The sequence below is a fragment of the Mauremys mutica genome, chromosome 1 (assembly GCF_020497125.1).
Source record: "Mauremys mutica isolate MM-2020 ecotype Southern chromosome 1, ASM2049712v1, whole genome shotgun sequence".
NCBI classification, from domain to species: Eukaryota; Metazoa; Chordata; order Testudines; family Geoemydidae; genus Mauremys; species Mauremys mutica.
The window spans coordinates 301,427,123-301,454,050 of NC_059072.1; the positions used below are offsets into that span (position 1 = coordinate 301,427,123).

The 26,928-nt window shown below is 40.1% G+C and overlaps 1 protein-coding gene across 1 annotated transcript in view; it reads right to left on the reverse strand.

Moving 5' to 3' along the window:
• Nucleotides 1–26,928, reverse strand: part of VWA8 (von Willebrand factor A domain containing 8) — a 282,235-nt gene that overhangs the window by 18,107 nt on the left and 237,200 nt on the right. Inside the window, exons 38-41 of the mRNA XM_045012690.1 lie at nt 10,742–10,850; nt 9,859–10,015; nt 4,137–4,245; nt 1,001–1,126 (exon numbers count right to left, since the gene is read on the reverse strand). Of these exons, the coding sequence (XP_044868625.1) occupies nt 1,001–1,126; nt 4,137–4,245; nt 9,859–10,015; nt 10,742–10,850 (501 nt within the window). The remainder of the gene's footprint in view (nt 1–1,000; nt 1,127–4,136; nt 4,246–9,858; nt 10,016–10,741; nt 10,851–26,928) is intronic.

Below are 26,928 nucleotides of genomic sequence, written 5' to 3' on the forward strand. Positions count from 1 at the left end.
TTTTATAATGTATTGAAAAACACAAAACCAGCACTTTGAACAGTACTGTAAATTAGGATATTATAGCTTTTCCCTTACTGAGCTCTGATGTAGGATGGCTAGGCTGCATAAGCTGTTCAAAACAACAAATAGTGAGACCATGTAATATGAAAAATAAATTAGAGAGAGTTGTATCAAATATGTATTTAGCTACTGAGAAGAAAGCTATTCTAAATGATTGTTTGCAAAATAAAATTCCTTCATGTGTAAACATTAAATATTAAAATTAAAAATCTGCTATATTAAATCTGGCTATTACAATATAATGATGATCTTGTTTTCAAAGCTGGTCTGCCGCTTGTTCAGGGAAAGCCCCTGGTGAGCCGGGCTGGTGTGTTTACCTGCCGCATACACAGGTTCGGCTGATTGCGGCTCGGGGCTGCGGGAAGGGTGGCCAGCACATCCCTCAGCCCGCGTCACTTCCGCAGCCCCCACTGGCCTGGAGTGGTGAACCGCAGCCAGTGAGAGCTGCGATCGGCCAAACCTGTGGACGCAGCAGGTAAACAAACCAGCCCGGCCCGCCAGGGACTTTCCTTGAACAAGCGGCGGACCGGCTTTGAGAACCACTGATTTAGACAACTAGCCTTAAAGCTGATTTGTTAGTGTGTGTCAACTGGTTTCTTTTTCAATGACTCATATAATTCTAACAAAATTTTTTTCTGACGATGGTCCAAAATTATGAGTAGTCATAAAATAGTAGATTTTTAAAAGTTTTTATTTAGGTTTTAATTATTCACTCATTTTCTCATTAAATTTTATATCAGAATTGTTAATTTGCAAATCCAAAAACCTGAGTGTTGAAAGTTTTCTTATAGTATGATAAAGTGTGTTAGTGAGGAAAGACATGCGATAGTCATTTAATTTTATTTGAACTTGTTAACCATCTTTACTAGGCTAGCATAATGAAGCTCAAGCAACTAGAAAACTTGCTAGCTGCACCCATTATTTATGGAATACTCACTTCTGGCTCAAGCTCTCCCCGTCGTTTATAAATGGCTTTTTCTCCTGTTAGTCCATCAATTATTTTGGCATCATCTAGCTCTCCAATAGCTTGGTGTCTCAGCCATTGTCTTTCCTTACCCTTGGCCTACAAGAGAAAAGCATCCTTAATTCATTCAGTGTTGCTGGCACATTTTACACTGTTTAAGAGATACAGAACATGACACAAATATGGGTTTTCTTTGTAATTATCTGACAGCTCTGGCACAAGTTGGTGAAATCCGAACACATTTTCATAAATGCTGGGTATCTCTTGCTGAGAGACTAATTATTGCTGACAAAGAATATATTTTTCCCCACAATTTTTGTCACTTCTAAGCCTTTTCACATACAGAATTTGAAATACGGACCGTGTAATCTTTGCATTTTAATTGCAAATATATTGGAAAATGGTACACAAATGAATCTATGCGGAAATCCATAGAGCAAGAGGGACAGGCACAACAGAAGTGTTTTCCATCCAGGTACTGTGAGAAAATGTCTTGGATGACTAAAACAGAGGCAAAACTCAACAGTATTATGTAAAAATACCTACACTGAAGGAGAACCCTGTCTAATGCGGAAGACACAAAGCTGGGAGGTATTGCCAATACAGAGAAGGACCGGGATATCATACAGGAAGATCTGGATGACCTTGTAAACTGGAGTAATAGTAATAGGATGAAATTTAATAGTAAAATGTGCAAGGTCATTCATTTAGGGATTAATAACAAGAATTTTTGTTATAAGCTGAGAATGCATCAGTTGGAAGTAACAGAGGAGGAGAAGGACCTCGGAATACTGGTTGATCACAGGATGACTATGAGCCGCCATTGTGATTATGGCTGTGAAAAAAGCTAATGTGGTCTTGGGATGCATCAGGCGAGGTATTTCCAGTACAGATAAGGAGGTGTTAGTACCGTTATACAAGGCACTGGTGAGACCTCATCTGGAATACTATGTGCAATTCTCCCATGTTTAAGAAAGATGAATTCAAATTGCAACGGATACAGAGAAGGGCTACTAGGATGATCCAAGGAAAGGAAAACCTGTCTTATGAAAGGAGACTCAAAGAGCTTGGCTTGTTTAGCCTAACCAAAAGACGGCTGAGAGAAGATACGATTGCTCTCTATAAATATATCAGAGGGATAAATACCAGGGAGGAAAAGGAATTATTTAAGTTCAGTACCAATGTGTACACAAGAACAAATGGATATAAACTGGCCATCAGGAAGTTTAGACTTGATATTAGACGAAGGTTTCTTACCATCAGAGGAGTGAAGTTCTGGAATAGACTTCCAAGGGGAGCACTGGAGGCAAAAGACATATCTGGCTTGAAGACTAAGCTTGATAAGTTTATGGAGGGGATGGTATAATAGATTATTAGGGTTGGAAGGGACCTCAGGTCATTTAGTCCAACCCCTTGCTTAAAGCAGGACCAATCCCCAACTGGCCTTCTGAAGGACTGAACTCACAACCCTAGGTTTAGGAGGCCAATGCTCAAACCACTGAGCTATCCCAGTATGAGAGAGGTAGCCATGTTAGTCTGGATCTGTAAAAAAGCAACAGAGTGTCCTGTGGCACCTTTAAGACTAACAAATGTCATTTTCAGAGATGTGTTTCAAGTGATGACAGCGTCTTCTTGAAGTATATTTGCTATTCTGATTATGCATTAATTAAAAGTATTTGAGTTGTAAATATCTTAAGGGAAAACTGAGTTGACATTGTTCTTTTCCTGCTAAATTTGAACTAGTTTCTTCTCTAAAATACTGCTAAATTATTTAGAATATTCAATGACTATCCCTTCCACATAGAATTGCATACAGTTCCCATTCCATCTACACAGTAAAAACAAAACAAAAACACCCAGAAGTGTTTTTAATGTATTTTGCAAATGCATGTGATGCTGTTAAAATAGAAAGAGAAAACTGTGCCTGAAAACTCTTAAGGAAAAAAACAATTTTTCCATAATGATTTTTGGTTGTTTTTATGTCAATAAAATGATGTCTTTAAAGGATTGATGATAAAGCAAGAGACAAGTAAACAAATATTAGGGTCTGAATAATATAATCAATGTGCGCACATCATTCAATCATAGTAAGTTTAAATTTGCCTTTATTTCAAATGTAATTTGAAAAGTTATGAATTTGTATGTCTAGTTATTGCAGTTTATAATACCTCCCAAAGTTAGAAAGTGATCGAGGATTTTTAAGGAGCTTACTTTTCAAAACCATAATTACACAGTAAAATTTGACCTAAAAGTGACACCACTTTTAAATGCACCACTGACTTTATATTCCTGAAATAAGGAATGTCTGCCTGATAATTTTACTAGTTCTATGTTTTCTCATCTCTACTGATAGCCCCACCCACTCCCATTAAAAATGTAAAAATTCTTTCCTTTTCCCCACTTTCTTCACTTTTATCTTGAAGTTAATATACTTGTTTTTGTTTACAGTGTTTGTGTACCAGCATTGCTGGAAGCTAGCACAGTTCTATGGTTAATTAACTGATGATACAGCAAACAAAGGCAATAAAGGACAAACGTTCTTGTTGGTTATATCCTACATAAAGAGAGCAGCTATTTTTATTTTTAAATGTGCCAATGAGAGGTTCTTTTTAAACTGAGTCAAATTTAAGCTTTATAAATTGAAGCTTTCTGCTACACACCGTTGGATGCCTGAAAAGCTATGACCAGGCAGGAGTCATGGGCCCCCTATGAAAATCTGCCTTGTTCACACTTCTGAGCCACAGGGGGGCTCCAAGACAGAATCAGGGACACGGAATGGGATCCATGCACTGTCACACACAACCTCCTCATCCCCTAATGTTTCTTTTCTCACTCGGTTTAATTGTGCTCCTAAACAAGTTATCCCTATGGTGAGCTGTGTGGGAATACTGATTGTTGGGTTGGCCAGAATACAGGTCCACTTTAATGCCGCTTTTGAAATGGTCACATATTCCTGTGTTTGCCCTAATTGTATGTAGGATCTGAATTTCTCTCGACTCCCAAATATATTATTAATCAAATAGTGATATAATGTTAAAGAACAGTTGGTAATATTTTGGCCCTAATCTAGTGAGTTGACAGTTCCGTTTACCAATAAATCAAGTGTTACCTGCAGATTGTCTAGGATGATTCGGAGAGACTGAACTTGTCTTCGGACAGCTCCAGAGAACCTTTCGTAAGTAGATGCATCATATTCACTCATCTGGATCTCCTTTAATCTGAAGCAAGAGGCTTAAAAATTAAGAATGGAATCATGCAAAAAAGCATCTAATCCATTTCTACAGGCAGGGGTAAATTTATTTGTTGATAACGGCTAAGCTCAAACAAGAATGGACAGACTTTGAGGAATAGCAACTGCTTTTATTGACTTCTGAAGAGATAGTTAATAACTGATGTCCACAAAGCCTACATCACATTTAAAATGTATTGAGGGTATTAATCCTTTAGCAGTCTCAGATCCTTTTGTTTTAGCAACTAGGCTGCAAGTCATATATTTTAACAACTGTGATAAAATTACACAAGCGTTTGCTGGCTCAGGTGTTGCTATATGTACATAAAGGGAGTTGTTAGGGTGTGTATTTTTTATCTCATTTGCAATGCATTGTAAACATTCTGGATAACCAACATTTAACACAAAGATAAGGTCAAGTAGTGCTCTGCAAGTCTGTCCTGATACACCTATAACTAGTTAGTACCTTTAAACCCCCTCTATAAAACAAAGAAACCTCAGAACAAACGTAAAGTTTTGAACAATTGTTTAAAAGAATTGTCCTGAACAAAGAAGACAGAACACAGAGCTCAGTGTTGTTAGGAGGTCTAAAATAGAGAATTATTTCTGAGCTGCTGATACTGGTATATATATTTTATACCATTCCCTGTAGGGCTGATCTGCACACAGATGTTCTGCCGCTTTATCTGTTTCTAAGCAAATACAGTGAAAGCAGTGCAATGCCCTACTGTGGATGCAGTTATACTGGTACAAAGGTGTTTATATCTGTATAGCTTATTTCCAATAAAAGTACACCAGTACAACTGCATCCACTGCATGAGGCTGCACTGCTTTAACAATATTGGTTTTTATACAGATATAGTTAACGTAGTACAAAAACTGCAGATAGACTAGGCGAGGTAAAACTTAATTTGCTATTACAAGATACTTGCCTCAAGCATATTATATGGTAACATGAATTCTACAGATGCATTAGGGCCGAATCCAACTCGCAGTGAAAGCAATAGAAGGACTCCCATTGCCTTCAGTGGGAGCTGGATCAGTCCCTTAATGAATAATGTTGAAACATAAAGATTACAACTCTGTTTTCTTTACTATGATCTTAATGTTTTTCTACACCGAATTACACACTTTGTGAGACAGCCATTACAGAAGATTATTACAGCACCATAGCTGGGAAGAGGCAAATTCTCAACATTGTGCAATGAGACAAAACAGGTGAGGTAAAATCTTTTATTGGACCAACTTCTGCTGTTAGAAGGGATAAGCTTTTAAGCTTCACAGAGCTCTTGTTCAGGTGTGGGGAAGGTAACCAGAGTGTCTAAGCTAAATACAAGTTGGGACAGATTGTAAAGCATAAGGGGCTCATATATGCTGAAAGAGACCACTTAAAATGAAGTAGGCAGTTATTGGAGACGAGGGGATGTGTGGTGTTGCGATGAGCCATAAAACCAGTCTCTGCTGAGTCCAGGGTTTTTAGTGTGTAGCAGAGTTATCTTGTCTCTCTCATATCCTGGGACCAAAACAGCTACAGCAAACAATATTGCGCACTGGCATTTACCTTGGTGACTCCTCCAATCTGAGTTTAATACCTTCACACCACAGAAAAAATGTACCTCCTAAATATTAAACTAAAGATCAGGTTTTACTATAGTAGTCTATGTGCTGTTGTATGAATTTAAATACAATAAATGGGCCTAAAGTGTTAACATAATCCATCCAACATTAAACAGTGTTAAAGGTCTGAAGTTTGGTATACAGAGACCTCAGCCTGCTCAGTATAATGGCAAACATACTATTAAAAATCCTTTTAACCTTTGAAATGTGAAGTATTAAGTAAGGCTTTCATTTTAACAACAATTCTTGCTCCCTTTCCCTTCAGCTGGAGAGAGATTTTAGAAGGAAAATTCCCACTGTTTGAGAGTCTCTTGGAAGGTAAAAACTATCCTTCTGAGGAAAAGAGAAGTTAGTTGAGATGAACTACAGCTGTGGTTGTTACTGCTGTTTTAAAGTCAAATACCGTTTCATCTCAGGTGGTGTTTGGGACACAGCTGGGATTCAGCTGGATTCAAATCTTAAATTAAACATACAAAATTTTAAAACAAAGTTTTGTTTGAAACTAACTTTGAAAATAATTGCTTGTTTGCCGAAGTGCCATCTTCTGAGAGAGTCCCATTAAATTGCATTAATTTAGATGGAATAAATGGGCCAAGGTGTGAACATAACTGTCCAACATTAAATAGTGTTAAATCCTTGTTCCATCTTCCTTTATCCGGAGAGAGTTTTAGAAGGAAAAAAATCCCGTTTGAGGGTCTCTAAGATGGTACCGAAGATGGTAAATCTGTCCTTTTGAGGAAAAGAGAAGAAGTTAGTTGACATGAGCTGGAGCTGTTTGTTGCTGTGGGTGCTGCTAAAGTCTGATAGATCCTGTTTCACCTCAGGTGGGTTTGGGATTCAGCTGGAGCTGGTACGGGTGGTGATGTCATCTGGACATCCTCTCTCTGCCTCAGTTTTGTCAGGACACCTCAGAATTAGGACAAAGCTGGTCTAGGGTTTCAGGACATGGTGGGGGAGGCAGCTATGATAGAGAAGCTCGCTCTAGTAGCCTCCGTCTGGTTCTTCTCTATTCCACCCACCCAAAGTCTTTCTTTAAGAACCCACAAAGGGAATAGTGAGTGGAACAGCCCATCCCCTCATTATTTTGTCCACCAATTAAGCATAATATCTGACACACCAATTCTGGTTCATTAATTTCCAGTTCCACATATTCTGTTTTTACCAACAATGAATTAAACAGTCCTTGAACAATATGAGTAGGCCCTTTTGTTTAGACTAATTCAACTTTTCTATCTCCTTTTTGTATTTTTCCCCATCAACATTAGTTAGTATAGGTTATTGTGACATCTTGTGAACTTTCACATACGTTTTACAGTTGAGCTCACAATGAGAGTAAATTTATAGACTCAATTATCACAACCGTGACCATCCACTAGGAAAGTCTGCCTGCCAGAAGTAGCTTGATTACACTACTGATAACATTCACATGTCCCTCCAAATATTTACAAAGGTTTGTCTCAAATGTCAAGGTGGATGCTAAATGAAAAATGATACAATCAGCAGACTGCAGTCTATTAGTTTGATGTCTACAGTTACAGTGGGGCTGTACCATTTATCCTCTCCCTACAGAGGGGGATTATACTGCAAGATTAATAAGAAAATCACAGTGCTTAGTTTAGAATTAAAAACAGTTCAACAAAAGAGCTATGCAATATCTGAGGTTTTGCATAAGTTGTCTGATCTTTGAGAGCTCAAAAAACACATTGTGCTTACAGGTCTGACTGAATAGTATGATCACATTACACATAAAATGCACCATGTGTTATTTTAGTTGATGAAATCTGGAAATAATATGACAGGTTGTATCAGCTTTCTGAAAAAATCTCTTGTAAGGTGTGAGGAACTCTCGGGATTTTAGAAGTTGAAGTTGGTGTGGAGGGTAGCAGAATAAACGGAGGCAACTTTTATTCAACTGATAATGTCAGTAATTTGGCATGTTTTCCATAGCCAGTAGTGTTCAGCCAGGAAATTTCAGGAGTGATAATTTTAAATCCTAGCCTCCCACTCAGAACCGCTAAACAGGCTGCACTATATTTAAGTAGTCCTTTCAGATAATTACATATAAACAGTGAATCATGCTGCTGACCCGCTCTCAAAAAACAACAACAACAAAACAGGCCCACTCCTTTATTGGGATGGTGGGGTTTTACAGAAGATTTGTACCCAATTTTAACTCTCTAGCTGCTTCTATCATTGAATCAGAAAAGGGTAAGCCAGACAAAGTAGTCTGGATGAAACAATGTCAAACAAACAAAGCTTTCTGTGAACTGAAGGAAACCCTAAGCAAAGATCCAGTGCTGGTAAACCCAAACTTTGACAAACCCTTCATGGTCTTCACAGATACCTCAGACACTGTGTTGACGCAGACTAATGCTTAGGAAGAGAGACATCCAGTTGCACAGCTGAGTACAAAACTGCTCCCTAGGGAAAAGAATTATGTAACTATTGCAACTATGTGGGCTCGTAGGAGTATGTATGGAAGAAGAAGATCTGTACGGGTGGCACTTTACCGTATACGGATCGCTTGCTTGGTTCAATCATATGAAAGGTTCTAATGCCAGGTTGTTATGGAGTCTAACCCTCCATAGTTATGGAAGTAATTCACATGAAGGGGAATGCAAATATTATTGCTGATGTGTTGTCCCAAGGAAGGACTTGAACCCCTAATCACTTTTGTTGCCCTCCGTTGGACTCTCTCAAATTCCTTTTGTTTTCCATGATCATTTTCTGTGCAGTTCTCATACAGCATTTATTTTTCTTTGTGTTAACTGCTTTGAATTAATTGTCAACCCCTTTGATGATCATAGAACACTACAGGCAATTTGGTAATAAAATACTGCTGAAAATAAAGTTTTGAGCTGAGTGTTAAAGAGCTAAATTGTTAATTAAACAAAAATCTAGTGATTCAACAGTGCAGTGCACATTCTTCATTTAATACCCCCAAGAAAAACAATAATACATTTAAAAAATATATCTGCATAAGCAAGTGGCATTCCCACCCTGCTTAAACAACAGCAAATGTCAGTTCCTGATGGAGTCCAGATCCAGAACTGGGTTGTTTCTAGGATTTTACTCTCCATCTAGTAGTTCCCTCTGTCTCAGCGACACTCTCAAACTGTCTTATAGCCTGGGCAGGAAATAATAGAACCCACTTGGTCTGGCTGCCAATATGAGTCAGCAGAAGAACTCTGCATCTTTATGCAATGTACCACAGTTTGACACCAGTGGCGAGTCAGCAGAAAAGTGCTGAATTTCTATGCACGGTCTTAGAACCTGGCAGAGTGTGCATCTAAAAGACACTACACACCATGCTAATTCTGGCAAGAACTCTGGTCCTCTTAAGAATGTTTTCTGAGTTATGACAATTTATGTGTGCCAAAGACTTGGCCCTAGATCCTTTAAAAATAAGGCATTTTGCTTTTAAAGGATCATTTTCAAAGCAGTTTAAAGGGAATGTTTGCTGGATACTGAAGGTTTACAGTGGTGTATTTTTACCATCTGTATATAATCTGAATTCTTCATAATTTAAATGGGAATTTGTATATGATTATGACATTTTTCATCAATGACCTGGCCAAATTCTCACTCAGGTAATTACAAACTGCCCACACAAATCACCCTATCATTTTAACGGTGTGGTTTCAATTAGATATAGTTTTCTTCACTTACTGTTTTAAACTGTTAAACAGTATGGAGGTGTACTGTTAAACAGCTGTGATTACTGTATGCAGTATTGTAGCCATGTTGATCCCAGGATTTTAGAGAGTCAAGGTGGGTGAAGTGGTATCTGTTATTGGACCAACTTCTATTGGTGAGAGAGACAAGCTTTCGAGCTTATACAGAGCTCTTCTGTGATTATTGTAATTTCATCTAAACAATTTCAGCCATCTTTGTTATAATTCTTCCATACAGCTATTCTTCTTGGCAAGGTGAGGGGGTTGGGGGGAGGGCAAAATGGAGGCCGAAATAAAATCTGAACACTAACCTCTGTTTAAAGGCCTTTTCACCCATCTCCCTTGCAGCTCTCTTCACCTCCTCAGGAACAGCATCTTTCTCAGCCTGAGATATCTGGTAAACTTTGTGGCCAGCATCCAGTCTATAGGGCCCACCTTTGCCACCCAGCCCTGCTGTGTCTCTCCCACCTAGAACAGATGATATGCAAATCAAGAATATGTCATAACTATCACATAAATCTTCCTCTTTTAAAACCTCCACTATCACCCCAATGCATGTAAAAATTTGTAAAAAGTTTCCATGAGTCCCACAGAAAATACTTTATTTGCATCTGCAAATAACCGTGTACTTTCAAAAGTGAAGTAATACCATGGTAAAGCAGAATTCTGACTCCAGTTTTATACTGTTTTGTGATCAAATAAGGCCCTTTATTCTTCAAAGGTGAAATTCACCCCTGTGCAGAGAGCTTACACTCCACTTAACTCCTACTTTAAGTCTTCAAAACTATTAGCCCTTAAAACTATTAACTTTGGTTACTGTAAACTAACAGTGTAACTCCAGAATTTGTTGATTGTACGCCTATGGTTTTCACTACTGTGTTCAGTGTGACTGTTGTCATATCATTCAGAATTAGGAGACACTGAACTCTTTGTATGGATGGAATCAGATATTAACAACCTTAATCAAATGTAAGAAATAATGATTTCTAATATCTACTTGCCTGGTCCTGGGTATCTATGTTTATTCTGAAGAACTTTTTGCCTTCCACAAAATGCATTCAGTGTGGATTAAAAACTGCCAGCAGGAAAATAATTTAATGATAAAAGACTTTTGAAATTTAGAACTGTCACCAAAGTTATCTGAGACATCCTTCAAAGACTCATGCAAATCATGAGAAGACATTGAATGCCAACCTGTTCCACCAGCCCAGGTGTTTCCACCAACATGGGGCATGTTGTCTGGATCTGTCTTTCCATGCTTAGGGGAGCTCACTTCCAAACCACTGTCTCTCTCAATGGTTATCTGTGAAAATAAAAAGAAAGTAAGTTGAAAATATCTCTTATTATTATACCCAGCATGAATTCTATGACCATCCTGATGGCAAGATAATACATTGTGTCCTACTTAGGAGCCATAGGCCAAGAGTGAACTCAAGAGATGTATTATTTCATAGGCCAATAAATACAAAACATGTAAAAAAAAATATCTGGGAGGAGAAAGGTCAAAGCTGCACAGACTCTTGGAATACTGCAAACCAACCAAACCACGGAGCAGTCTTGGGACTTGTACATACTAGGAAAAAAAGTGTTTATTTAAAATGTGATAACTAACACTTTTACAATCCGAACACAGACAGGGTAAGAAATAGTTTTAACAAGTGTTGGTTGGCTGAGGTGAAGCTGAGGGGTCCCCTCAACCAGGTAATATGTTAAAACTACAACTCAGTGACCTGTTTCAAGATGCCAGCTTCAAAGACCTGAAGGCTAACCTCCTCTCTTCACTCACAATTGGCAAATTTCCTGCATCTCTCTACCAACATGCTTGAACCCTGTTCTTAAATAAAAGATTAGTTCAAGTTACACACTCATTTAATCCTTGGCCTCCCTGCCAAGACAGCCAACAAAGGTGATGTTTGTAATGGTGGTTTTCTGATATGCACACCTGTCCACTGGGGGCTGAACTTTGTCCACAGCTCAATGGACATACAAAATACCAAACAGCTGTCTGATGGTAATGACAGCGTCAAATTGGAGACATTTAGGTAAAAGAATCACTCTCCATTACCGCTCCTCTGAGTCATCTAGTGACTCAATTCCTAATGTATACATTTTCTTTATAGTAATAATTCTGTATAAATTAATGCTATTTACTGTTACTTGAAATATAATGACACAGAACTGTCAGTAACATTGATCAAGCTTCTATGAATGAACTCCTCCCACCCATATACATACTTTACATTTATTTTACTGTAAAATTGATGCATTCTGAGAGTACACTATTTTACAGTCCATTAAGAAACAGGTTCTCTGGCATTAGCAGGGTTTCCTTCAGAGCTGCAGAATAATTTAATCCCTGAATTCACTGTGTGCTGCAGGCTCAACACAACACTGAGAGGAATTCTACACATTCCTATGATCTGAAAACATGTTATAAAAACAGTGTATTGGCAAACGTTCAAAGAATATTTTTTTTTCATCCTTACATTATTTGTATTAATTCATAAAGGTACAATACACCCTCTGTGAAACATGTCATCAATGTGAAATAAAGGTAAATAAAGATCTAATCTGATAAATATAATTAATTTAATATTTGCATACTCATTTTGCCTTCTTCTGCAGCGTGGGGCACAGGTCACTTGCTGGAGGATTCTCTGCACCTGGAGGTTTTTAAACCACGATTTGAGGACTTCAATAACTCAGACATAGGTTAGGGGTTTGTTACAGGAGTGGGTGGGTGAGATTCTGTGGTCTGCGTTGTGCAGGAGGTCAGACTAGATGATCACAATGGTCCATTCTGACCTTAAAGTCTATGAGTCTATCAGTCTAACAGACTTTCAAAAGCACACCACAGTGTTTTGTCCTTATTTCAATGGGCTGTATAATTTTTTTTTAAGTGGGTGCCTTTAGGGATAAAATAAACAGTACCTTTTAATGTAACTGCTTGACTAGCATTTTAAACATACCAAAGTCACTAGGTACACCAAAATTGCTGAGTTTATTTAAAAAAAAATGAATGTAGGCCTTACAAGATGTAATGAAAATATTTATTCTTTAAAAAGAAACTAAAAACATGGGAAATTCGCTGCACTTTGGCCTTCATGGACCCTTTCTCTTTTGAAAAATAAACAAAAATCCTACAAAGGGAAGCTTTATGGAGCTTATTTTGCTGTATTTAGTGACATTCAGCTGGGATTTTATTTTTCCATTGAGCAAAGTTCACAAAGTGGTGATTATTTTGAAAGACAGCCATTTTTGACATATTACTATTGGAAAGTTATAGTTTGAGACAGAATTGTGTACTAGTTAGTGTTTACAATTTTAAAATTAAAATAAAATTATAAAGCCCTTTTTTGTCAGCATTAGCTGTATCGACCCACTTTTCAAGTGCAGACCTATCCTTACACTCTGTGGTAATTTAATTAATACATTAGCTTTTCCTAATAATTTGGCACCACCATTGCTCTTATTTTGATTAGCAATCTGTCTTATTGCTCTTAACCACAGCAAAATATTCAATATTATCTTATTATTTGTTAAAAAATGAAAACAAACAAAACAAAAAAATAAGTGAGAAAGAAAGAGTGAGCGAGAGGTCGAGAATTAGTCTTAGTTTAGCAACTTGCCCTTACTAAGTTCTCTATATTTAATTAGCAGATGTTTTTGTTTAAATATTTGGAATACTCAAAGTGCTAGTATGGTATATAACAACAGAGATGTGTATTTCAGGTCACCAAACTGTTACAGTGGCCTGGACACATGGATCAAAAGGGAGGGCTGAATCAAAGATGAAAACACGACTATGGACTTGAGCAACTTGGAATATTAAGGTCTGACAGACACAGGGAGGAAGGAGAAGGCTATGAGAGAATTTAACAGGGTGCTGGCCAGGAGGTCCTGAGCCAGGCCCCTGTTAGCCCAGCTCCAATTAAGAAGTATTAATTGTGGCTGGCTGAGTATGCCACGCCTAATTGCTGGAAGAGAAGCACCTGGGGCTTTATTAGCCAGGGGGCTATATAAAGCCGTCAGGAAGGAAGGAAGGCAGGCGGGGGGGGGGTAAGGAAAGGAAAGGAAAGGAAAGGGCGGGGCGGGGCGGAGCCGAGCCCAGCCCAGCCCAGCCCAGCCCAGCCCAGTGCATCCCTGCTGGCTGGAGAAACAAGATGTCCCTCAGGTGGCTGGTTTGGAGCACACTGTAAATAGAAGGTGGTGGAGCTGACTGAAAATAAAAAGGCACTGGTGATTGCACTCAGAAGAGGTCTCTGGCTAATTTGTTGCGAGGGCAAGCGAACACCTGGTTACAGGGAAGATGAAGAGCTCAGTTTTGGTCATGTTAAAGGTCAACTAATGGCTGGACATCCATAAGGGGAAGTCAGAAAGACAGGCTGAGAATTTTATTTGTCTGGAAGAAGACAGGTCCAGAGTATATTTGTGAGTCATCAGCATAAAGATAATAGTCAAAGCCATGATTGTGAATGACACTATCCAGAGAGGAAGAAAGGGGAAGTGAGCAATGACAAAGCTTTGAGAGACTTCCACAGTAAGTGGGAGAGAGGAAGAGGATCCCCCTGCCAATGAAACTCTGAAGAAGCAATCTTAGAGGTAAGGAGAAGAAACAGGAGAGAACAGAGTCAGGGAAGTCAAAATTTTGAGAAGAATTAGTCTATGACACCAAAAGCAGCTGATATTTCAAGGACGAGGAGGAGGTCCTGAAATGTTGCAGATAGAGATCCTCAGAGACTGGTGAGAGTCATTTCAATTGACTGTAGGAGTGGAAACTAGACTGGATCTTGAATGAAATTAAAGGTGTATGTAAGACAAAGGTGGTAGACTGCACGCTCAATGAATCTGAAGAAGAGAAGGGAGATGGGATCAAAGCTGGATTTTTTATGATGGGAGAGATCAAATTTGTGGGTCCTTTGGTTAACTGGATCCTCCACTGTGTGAGAGTTCTAAGGAGAGTTAGGTGAAATGCAGCAGTGTGTGTGCGGGAGCTAAGAGCACCCCTCAACAAAATACAGCCAAAGGTTGGGAGTCATCTTGAGGTAATGGACTGTTAAAAGTTAGGCAGTCAACTGGGGGCTCAGGAGATGTATTTGGAGTCAGGAAAATTGAAAGATGCAAGAAGGGGAAGGATCTAGTTAGGCATGTTAGAAATACATGGATAATTTTCCAGTTCAAGTGCTAACTATCCCTTCTGATTAGATTCCTTTTGAATTCATTGCATGCCTTTATCAAACTAGTTAAATAATTTGATTGTTTTAGTCAGGTTTTAACTATAGTGAAATTTCAATTTTTCTTGAAATTTTCTTGTGCCATTTCATTATATGCTTATAACTGTAGGCAAGTGAAAAGCTTTATTCATTATTGTTAAGATTTTGCATAGTATGCTGTGCACATCACAGTTAAGTGAAACAACAGATGAATTCAGTCAAGAAGTCTTTTGAGCTGTAGCTATGATGTAAGGATGACAGCAGAGTAGCTGGAAAATATTTTGAAATTTTTCTTTAAAGATTTCCTTCTGTGAGGACTGGTTTCCACCACAACCACAAGCTCTGCAGTGACCATGGCATGTCTTCTGTGTGTGTCTAGTATTTTTTACATGTTAGTGATTGATGCTCTAGAAATGGATTTATTTTTCCATTTTATCTGCCTCTCTTTGGCCAGGTACTTCTTCAGGGTTTCCTACCCACAAAGAGCAGAACTGTCATCCTCTACTATGCTGCATATAAGCCTGATCCTGAGTCCCTATGAAGACACAATTTCCAATGAAGTTAATAGGTTGATCTGGACAAGCTGTCCCGGGCCCTCAAATTCTAAGGGAGTTAAAGGCCTGTCACAACTCACAGGATAAGACCCCAACTGACTCGATCACACCGTTTTGGCTTTTTAAACATCTCACTGTATTACAGGACTGATATATATTTGTTTCCTCTTACTGATTACAATAGATACTCCCAATACTAGGAGTGATACAAACTAACAAAGAAGAAAACTACATCACTCTTCATATATACAAATGTGAAGTAGACATACAGGCTCAGAAAGCTCAGATATGACTTACTGAAAACCACAATGAAATGATGTCTTTTGTATTACATTTGTGCCAATCAGCTATTTAATTTATGCTATACTGTAATGTGCAATTTGGAGACCTACACTGGCCAGGCAATCTATGAAAGGGGTACTCTGTCATGTGTTAATTGAGTCTCAGCTAGCTAAATATGTTTGGAAGTAGGTCCAGAATTACATTCACAACACTACTTGTTTAAATGTGTCACTGCTTACATATTATTAAATATGACTGTTTTACTTACTGCCATGAAATTATAAAATCCTATGAAAGAAATTAATAAACAGTAACTACAGCAATAAATTGGAAATTAGTGGCATCAATTAAATGTAAGGTCCAGTTCTGTGATTTTTTATACCCTCATGGTAATAGAAAGAAGCTGAAAAAAGGTTTCTTAGGACCTACAGAGCTCACCGCATTAAACACTGCATTATCTCTACGAGCAACTATAGCAACTGAACATGAAGGATGTGTCTGCAGTAATCCATTGTGAAATGTTTTTTTTTAAAAAACAAGTATAAATTACGGAGACACCAGTTGTAGCTCTGTAGCTAAAGTAAGCTGAGTTTTGCATTTCATTCAGGGATTCTACTACTTTACCATTTATGAAAAATAACAGTCTCTCCCCCAAAATTACAACACTTACCCTTTGAGTAAGAATGAATTTTACATTTGTTAGAAAGTACATTGTTAATTAGCTTATGAGTTAAATTAATTTAAAAAATAGATCCTTTCAGATCTTTCTTTTTGTTCCTAATTATCTCAACAACTGCTAGACACCCAACAATCTTAACCCTGCTCTATAGACACCATGATGAAAAGCAGGAAAAAAGTCTTTAAAAATAAGTTTTGTTTAATTTGGAACCATAAACACTAAAATGTCTTCTTATAATCATATGGTTATTAAAAGGTGTCACTAGAAGGCAGAGTTAAAGTTGTTTGGGTACTTTAACTGTGTATTTCCATGCCTTAAAAGGAATCCAAACAGGTTAGGTTTAATCTTAACTCTGAATTTATAGTGCTTGTTTTGGATAATATCAACCCTAAATATAAGGTACTTTGTCCTAAAGTACTGATACGTACTCTCAACCCTAGCTTTTTAAAAATTTGTTTAGGAACATGCACGCACGCACACACACACACTTTCTTCACTTCCCAATTTTCAGGCAAACAAGAAGGATATTTAAAAACTCATGTGTACACAGTGATTGATTCATTGGGATGATACCTAATATGTATTCTGTTAAATAAATAAATGGCTGTTTACCCGATAGACTCAGAAGCACTCTATGTAAGCATCATGTTCATTGCTATTTCTGTTGCAGAGTGAAATTGTGATGGAGGGTAGGGACTCTTTATTGAATAACCAACTAGATTTTGTGCTCCATAACATTAAATGGGTCATAAAGCAAAAGGTACAACAGGCAGCCTAAACTCTGAATAGGTCATAATTATCCACATGAGAGCAATAAAACTATCCTATTGGCTGCCTTTTTAAAAGATGGATAAAATGAACTCTTTAGGACACTTTTTAGCTGAATAAATATATTGTTTGAACCCCTCTAATTGTTAGAATATTTATTAATGTGTTTATAGCAGTTTAAGCACAAAGAGACAATATTGGTAATTATGACCAAGTGAGCATCTATGAAATCTGGTGAATCATTGGTCATTTTAACACAATAAAAAATTCCTGTGTACACCTTTCTCTCCCTTCCCCACACACATTTCAACTAGTCCACACATCATTCCTCTGTTTCACAGGCCTGTTTTATTAAATCAAGGACCAAAAAAATGAAGAGAGCATCTTTGTTCCCAGAGAAAAAATTCTCCTCTATTGCTCTACCTTTCCATCCAAAACCAGGTTCACCATTATCCATGGGAGTTTTGCATATGAGATCTAACCTTCATCTATACTTGTGATACAGCCAACACTTATCTCAGCCTGAGATGTTCCTGTCACTTACTCTTTTCTCAGTCATTTCTACCTAAAATAAACTGACTTTCCAACAACAGCAGAACATCTAGTTAGATTTTACAATAGGTGAAAAGAACTTTGTAATTAGTTGGGAAATGTTCGTTCAGAGAGGGGGTAAAAGGTCAAACCACATCTGTGAAGGTCACTCCAGGATGAAGATACAGCTAACTTTGGATGGAAAGTAATAGATGAGTGATTCCCTTTCTGTGATCAACAAGTTTTGCAACTAATTAATAAGTGTGGAAGTTTTTTTGGTTGTCCCTTGACGTAGACCTGGGTGCACTCTTGATGTAGATGGATTTATCTATCATATATAGCAGTGATTGGCAACCTTTGGCATGCAGCCCATCAGGGAAATCTGCTAGTGGGCCGGGCCGGTTTGTATGCCTGCAGAGTCTGCAGGTACAGCCGATTGCAGCTCCCATTGGCCGAGGTTGGCCGTTCCAGGCCAGTGGGGACTGCGGGAAGTGGCGTGGGCCGAGGGATGTGGCCAGTGGGAGCTGCGATTGGCTGAATGCAGGTAAACCATCTGGCCCGGCCTGTCAGCAGATTTCCCTGATGGGCCGTGTGCCAAATGTTGCTGATCTCTGATATATAGTGGTGTTGTAGCCATGTCAGTCCCACGATATTAGAGAGACAAGGTTGGTGATGTAGCATCTTTTATTGGACCAACTTCTGCATAAGCTCAAAAGCTCGTCTCTCACCAACAGAAGCTGGTCCAATAAGAGATATTACCTCACCCACCCTGTCTATCACAGGCATTTCTAGTACTCCTGTCACCATACTATCTAGAGATGACACATTTTTGTTCAGCATAGTAAGATGTCTAGAGTGTGTACAGACTTTTACACAGCAGTTTGCGTTTGTCGTCTTGTTCAGTAGCTTTATTACAAGTCCAGAAGGAATGAGAGGATTCATGGCCTTTCCTCAGCAACTGGTGCCAGAGTTGCTCCTTTGGAACCCTCTTATGACTGAAAAGCCAGTTCCCTAAGGAGGATGGTGTAGGAAATGCTGGTTCCAATAGAGGTGAATCCTCACAGGCACAGAGAGATATAATCTCACTGCATTAGCTTTAGTGAATGTAACCCTACAAATGTACGCACTCGTATCTAGTCTGTCCTTTTAAAGTACACTCTGCATAATTTTAAGAAAATATATTATTCTAAATGAATTATTAAGAGGAAAAAACAAGAGAAAACTGAAGGGAAATATTAGCCTGTTCAGCTTTTTACTCCCAAGCCTAGCCTCCAGCAGTATGAAGGAGTTTTAGCTATACACTTTTTTTTTTAAAATAAGTTACCCATTTCAAAGTTTCCCAGAATTACATTTCCCCTCTTCTTTAAAGCAAAGTAAAGTAAAGGAATTAAAGCAGAGGCACATTCCTTACAGGATTTCATTGGTATATATCTCCAGAATGTAAGTGCAGGAACCTCTCTTTATTGTATGCGGTGACAAATGATTAACTAAAATTTTCCTTAAGCCTTTATTCAGCACCCTATGGAACTTCCAAGACATGCCAGGTGCAGCACATTTGCTCAACCATTGGAAATAACATGATTACATGCTTCTCTTAACTTAAAATACACACATCATTGTGTTAAATAATATCTTGAGAGAACGGTCCCAAGGCTGCTGTATATACAGTTGTTGGAATGATTTACACCTAGTATATCAGACATGAGAAGTTGAGGTACCAGAGTTTTGTTTCATTTCACTAGCACTCATTCAAACAGTTAATGGGTAAATACCTACCCTTAATGCTGGCAGTAACAGGGATGGGAAAGACGGGGAAGCTGAGCTGGGGCAATTGCATGTTTAATTAGAGCAGGGGTCGGCAACCTCTGGCACGCAGCTCGCCAGGGTAAGCACCCTGGCGGGCCAGGCCAGTTTGTTTACCTGCCTCATCAGCAGGTTTGGCTGATTGTGGTGCCCACTGGCTGTGGTTCGCTGTTCCAGGCCAATGGGGGCTGCGGGAAGCGGTGCAGGTGAGAGATGTGCTGGCCGCGGCTTCCAGACGCCCACATTGGCTTGGGACAGCGAACCGTGGCCAGTGGGAGCCATGATCGGCTGAACCTGCCAACACGGCAGGTAAACAAACTGGTCCAGCCCGCCAGGGTGCTTACCCTAGCAAGCTGCGTGCCAGAGGTTGCCGATCCCTGAATTAGAGTCATTCCACCAACACAGGGCTGAAGTTCAGACTAAAAATGGTGGATCAACTGCAAGCTACTTCTTACTGCTGCTTAAAAAGAAATAAAGTGCATTTTCCTTCCTAACACTTAGTTTCCTAGACTGTCTTTACCACAAAGTAGGAATCCTGCTAAGGTGCAAAGAGAAGGCTCATTTTACCCTTCTCTCTCTCCTAGCACAGTTGTACACCACAGGGAAAAAATTAGCTCAATGTTTTGCCCTTTTAGTAACATACAGTACAAATAAATGGGACAATTTATCAGGGCTTGGGAGTGGAGTCTGGAGCTGGGGCGCAGAGCAGCTCCGGAGCAGTGGAGCTGCAGGTTTTTGCCTGGAGCCTTTGCCAAAGCCCTGCAATTCATCATCCTAGTCAAAGGAGAATGTTTCCTTTTCTATCAAATGTAATGTTTCAATATTGAAAAAATAATAAAATCCAGATTGTACTTGAATATCAGTAATTTATTAAGGGACTTTTCCCCATACATCATTTTGGGAGGTGAATATTCTTGATATGAAAGAAATAAACAATCAAAAACAAGATGACTCAAAGGATGAAGGATTTTGTTTCCTCATAGAATGAAGTGTCTCCTTCAGTGTTTGTGTACAAGACTATGGATCTTTTCCCAGAAGACTCTCCATATCAACACTATAGTGAATACGTATTCAAAAATGCACTGAATTTCCTACTCAGACTAAATTGATATCAAAAGTTGCTATATGCATGTTGGTATGTAAATACAGAATAGTGTTCTGTGCTGCTCTTTTTCTTTAATGTAAAACTGTTTCTGGTGAAGATATGAAGAAAATGTTTTATAATCAGCATGAGAGTAGAAAACTGTTGGGAAGGAGAGGGACTCAGGCAAAAAAAAAACAAAACAAAAAAAACCCCTCACCGCTCTTATTGCTGTAGCTATGGGATTTTCTCCTGCTTTCATTAAAGTTAATGGGAAAACTTCTATTGATGTCGATAGTGCTGACTTGAGCCTACAGGAAAGGGTCATTTTCACACAGAAAGGAGTAACACTATCCACAGTTATCAAGAAAACACTAATGTATGTGTTATTTTGTGTGCTTTCAATATTGCCCTAAAGCTACTAACCATCATTATAGTACTAGTGCTAGTGTGGTGGGGCGGCTGCCCCACCCCCATGCGAGAGGGAGCTAGAGTAGGCCAGAGCGGCTGCGCAGGCCGGCAGCCAATCAGGGCCGAGATTAGAGCCAGCCAATCAGGGCTAGGCTAGGCCCTATATAAAGGCTGCTTAGGAGAGGCTTGGGGGGGCCGAAGGGAACTCCAGCCTGCTACCTGCCAGGCCCTGAGGGGCCAAGGGGCCAAAGGGGAAGTGGCCCAGGGAGAGAGACGCACAAGGGGAGAGAAGGAGGACAGGATGGCTGCTGCCAAATGGTCCCTGGGTTGGGACCTAGTGTAGAGGGTAGGCCTGGGTCCCCCCCTTCCCCCTTGCACGGACACCCAGCCACTGGACTTCACCAGACCCCTAACACAAAGGGTCAGACTTTGGGGTGTGGTTGACCACTGTGGCTGGGGTGCACAGAAAGACTGCTGTTAACCTCTCCTCCCCGAAAGGGGGTGAGGATGGACTAGGGGACACTGCCAGAGGGCAGTGGCCTGAAATGGATGTCACTGAGCGGGGAGCAACGTGGGTCCAGATGCCAGCAGAGAACAAACGATGGACAGGACACCACCAGCAGAGGGCGCTCACCATGGATTGAGCTAATTCCTGGAGAGACCAGCGGGAGGTGCCACAGTGGTGAGTCCCAACCCTGTCACAGTTAATGATGGGTGAAATAGTCAGAATGGTTTTGATTGTTGCTGTTGAAATTTGCCTGGTTTGGATGATGTGTAATGCCTGTAAAATTGAGGCATTTTTGCAAAATTTCAAAATGATTAGATAGTGAAAAACATTTTGCATGAATTATTATCTGAAGATTGTGAAAATATCTAAAAGACACTTTTGCTTAAAAAATTTATTCTTACCAGTTTAAAAAAAGCTACTATGAGGATAAGGAGGTAAAATGGAGACAAAGTTCATAGAAGCCAGAGATGGAATCAGAAAGTCCCCAAGTGCTATCCCAACTCTGGTCTTAATACTACCTTACACTTACAACAAACATTAATTTAGTAAACACATATTATTGCATGTATACATGGAGATTCTGTTAAGTAACATGCTCCAGGTCATACAAATCAAGAATAAAACCTACATTTCCTGGTTAAAGCCCAGCCCTATTGAAGTGAATAGGAATTTTAACATTCACATCTATCGGGCCAGGATTTTATTCCATGACTCTAATGCCTAATTTTCTGAATCTGTAAAATGAGGAACAGTATTTCTGACCTACCTCTTTTTCTGCCTATAGACATTCAAAACCCTGTATATTTTATGCTTTGGTAAATACCACTGCCCCTACTTTACCAATTCTTAAACCAAAGACAGAGTGAGGGTTAATTGTCTTGCCTGTGAATCACAGAATCATAGAATCTCAGGGTTGGAAGGGACCTCAGGAGGTCATCTAGTCCAACCCCCTGCTCAAAGCAGGACCAAACTCAACTAAATCATCCCAGCCAGGGCTTTGTCAAGCCTGACCTTAAAAACCTCTAAGGAAGGAGATTCCACCACCTCCCTAGGTAACCCATTTCAGTGCTTCACCACCCTCCTAGTGAAAAAGGTTTTCCTAATATCCAACCTAAACCTGCTCCACTGCAACTTGAGGCCATTATTCCTTGTTCTGTCATCTTCTACCACTGAGAACAGTCTAGATCCATCCTCTTTGGAACCCCCTTTCAGGTAGTTGAAAGCAGCTATCAAATCCCCCCTCATTCTTCTCTTCTGCAGGCTAAACAATCCTAGTTCCCTCAGCCTCTCCTCATAAGTCATGTGCTCCAGCCCCCTAATCATTTTTGTTGCCCTCCGCTGGACTCTCTCCAATTTATCCACATCCTTCTTGTAGTGTGGGGCCCAAAACTGGACACAGTACTCCAAATGAGGCCTCACCAGTGCTGATAGAGGGGAATGATCACATCCCTCGATCTGCTGGAAATGCCCTGTTGCGTTCCAGGAGGCCCCGGCCCTCCCAGGGTGCTCTGTAAGAACGAGGCCCACACACACTGTGAGTTATTGGCTTTAATGAAGGTAAAGTGACACATCCGCAACGGGGACTCCAAGCGTTGTTGTCACGGAGGTGGGGAACCCAGCGCCCTGGAGCTCGGCCTGGTTCGGAGTCCAAAAGCAAACACAAAGCATGCTCATATTTATACAAACAGCAGCAAACCAGCTCATACATAATGCAATAGGAACTCTCCACCCTCTGGGGCCGCCCCTTTGGCCAACAGCCTAGGGGCTTGCCACGCAGCAATTCCAGCCGGTTACGGCAGGTTAAAACTAGCATGCTGTGTCCTACAATAACTGGAGGCTGAGAAAGCGGAACTGCCTAAGCTAGGCCGTAACAAAATCTTCCGTGGTTCCCTAGCCTCCTACATGCCCCTACTTATACAACCCAAAATGCCATTAGCCTTCTTGGCAACAAGGGCACACTGTTGACTCATATTCAGCTTTTCATTCACCGTAACCCCTAGGTCCTTTTCTGCAGAACTGCTGCCCAGCCATTCGGTCCCTAGTCTGTAGCAGTGCATGGGATTCTTCCGTCCTAAGTGCAGGACTCTGCACTTGTCCTTGTTGAACCTCATCATATTTCTTTTGGCCCAATCCTCTAATTTGTCTAGGTCCCTCTGTATCCTATCCCTACCTTCCAGCGTATCAACCACTCCTCCCAGTTTAGTGTCATCTGCAAACTTGCTAAGGGTGCAGTCCACACCATCCTCCAGATCGTTAATGAAGATATTGAACAAAACCGCCCCAGCACCGACCCTTGGGGCACTCCACTTGATACCAGCTGCCAATTAGACATGGAACCATTGATCACTACCCGTTGAGCCCGACCATCTAGCCAGTGTTCTATCCACCTTACCGTCCATTCATCCAGCCCATACTTCTTTAACTTGCTGGCAAGAATACTGTGGGAACTTGCTGGCAAGAATACTGTGGGAATGTGAAGCATTCTGTTGTTTAGAGATTCAGGTATAGGAATGGAAGTCAATTGACCAGTTTTCTGATCAGTTGCAGTTGTATGACATTGACCATATCATGTATCTTCTCTGAACCTCTGTATTTCAATCTGTAAAATAGGAGGAATAATATCTAGCTGCTAAATGTTTGGAAAGTAATATATAAGTGTGACATGGACGGGAATAGAATCAATGGCTTTCAGAAATGTGTTTAAACCACTAGATCGGGGTAGGCAACCTGTGGCATGTGAGCTGATTTTCAGTGGCACTCACAATGCCCGGGTCCTAGCCACCGGTCCGGGGGACTCTGCATCTTAATTTTAAATGAAGCGTCTTAAACATTTTAAAAACCTTATTTACTTTACATACAACAATAGTTTAGTTCTATATTATAGACATATAAAGAGACCTTCTAAAAACGTTAAAATGTATTACTGGCACACGAAACCTTAAATTAGAGTGAATAAATGAAGACTCGGCACACCACTTCTGAAAGGTTGCCAACCTAGATCATGTGGATGTAGATCATGTAGATCTGCACTAGATCATGTGGATGTGATTGGCACCACCTTCTCATGCTTTTTGAAACTTCACAAAGGTGAATTTTCACATGAAAGTGGCGTTTCAAGTTCCTGCATGATTCCTTTCTAACAACTCAGTCCACCAATCTGTCACAAAAATTAAACATTTCAAGGGGCATGAAATCATGCAAAACCAACTGACAAACTTCTGAACAATTTTTGCTAACCGTTTTTATCAACTTTGCTCAACTCTAGCACCTTGAATTGCTCCTACAAAATCTTAGAAGTTGAGTAAATAATTTGCAGGGGCAGGAAAGGCAAGAAAATGTTTTTTGAAGGCCAGTGTTTTCATAGAAAAGAAAAGAAAACATCTCTGGGCAAGAGAAGTTGAACTGAATTGACATACTTCTGACCCCTCTGAACAAAGAGGCTGTTCAGAAAGCCAGAGACAGGTTCTGTAGCTCCACAACAGTATCATTACCAATCTACTCTGAGCAACAATATGATTTTTTTCCTATTTAAGAAATACCACTTCTAGCCAGCAGGAATTCAGTGAACACAGATTAGTATAAAAAAGTTTATTAGTATTACATTTCTCATTTATTTCTTTAAATCTTGCATATGAACTATTGTCTTCATTAGCTAACCTTTTATTAATCTTTACCCCAAATCGCTGTCTCTTTGACACTCAGATTTACTTACACACAATTTCATTATTAGTGCTCCATGTCCAAATCGTCAGTAATACAACAATGTTCTGGACCTTATGCTATTCTAATGTAGGCACTTTGGTTTATTGCAGGAAGGGCAATCATATTAGTATTTTGCATCCTATTCTCCTAGCTGAGGTACAAAATCCCAGCCTCCTCTTGTATTATTTTGACATTATATGTTTTGTGGCAGAGATAACCTGTAGGCGGCAGATGTACCTAAGTAATGATTCAGTCAGTGCCTGAGTCAGTCACTAAACCACTTTACTGGTGATCTATTCAGTTTCTAAAACAAATTGAACCACAACTAACAGCATTTGTCTAAGACCTAACCACTCATATATTCAGTCAAAGTAAATTTATAAGACTATTTGCAATGGAACCATCTGGTGACTCAATAATGTTATCCCTTCTTGAACAGCACACTGAGATGATCTTTGCCTTTGTCAAGGAGTAACTCTTAACATCCATCTCAAAAAAACAAACTACCCATTGTTGGTGCTGCTGTGTTTGTGGGTCTATGCTTTGCTCCTGTGCTGTTTGTGTAGCTCCAGTGTTAGCTGCACCTGTGTAGCTTGCAGCTTGTTAATTCAGCAGACCTTGATGTTCCCCCACAAAGAAACACCACAGGCTCGGTTTGATGGCGAAGGCACTTGGCTACATTTATTGTCACTCAGTGGTTACAGGCACGTGAACACACTAACATGCCTGTGACAAGGCAGATGCTCAATCAAAATAACATAATGCTGTCCCCTAGGCTGGTACAAAATTGCCCCTCCTATGACTTCTCCCTGTATAAGTTGATACAAACAAGTTATGTATTATACTCCAGATGTTGTTAGTCAGCACCTTTATACTTTGTACCCAGTAGTTTGCAGGGCCGCCAAGAGTGGGGGCAAGTGGGGAAATTTGCCCCAGGCCCTGGACCCCGCAGGGGCCTCCACGGGAGTTTTCAGGGGCCCCCACAAGAGTTTTTGGCCGGTCTTTGGCGGCAGGTCCTTCAGTCTCGCTGAACACACCCAGAGTGAGTGAAGGGCCCGCTGCCGAAGACCTGGAGCTCCTTCTGGTCCGGGTCTTCGACGGCAATTCAGTGGCGAGGGCTCCTTCCACTCCGGGTCTTCGGCGGCAGTTCGGCGGTGGGTCCTTCACTCGCTCCGGGACCCATCGCCGAAGTGCTCCGAAGACCCGGAGCAGAAGGACCCCCGCCGCTGAAGATCCCAGGCCCCCTGAATCCTCTGGGTGGCCCTGGTAGTTTGATCAAAACATCCTCATCCATTATCTTGTCACCCCCTCCTTATTTTTACAAGGGATCGATGTGTTCCTGTACTGTCTCTTAGGAATGTGTTTACATAGTTACTTGAAAACTTGGTGTGTTCCCGTACCATCCTCTCAGGTCAGGCATGTGCTTAGTTGACACCCAGTATTGCTAGTCTATTAAGGCCTACTTTGGCTCACCATCTTTGGTTCATATTGTTTGCCATGTCTAGGACTCCAGCGAGGCCTTCACTACCAACTGGCCTTCAGTACTCACCATCATCTCTCCTAATACATCTTTTTTTTATGTCAGAGTGTATCAAATATTATCACTGAAGAAACAACATGTCATCTTCTCATACAACAAAAACAGTTTCACTGATACAACTCCATCTACAACTTTCAATGCTCCTTTCTTCAGTTCCTCTCTTTCTTGTTCTCTCCTGAGTCTACACAAATAATCTTACTGGTCAGAAACATTTAATTTCTCCTTCACTATCTATCTCCTTGTAATAGTAAGAATTAAAGAGTCAAAGATATTGCCAGTCCTAGCACACTGATAGTTGCATCTCTGTAG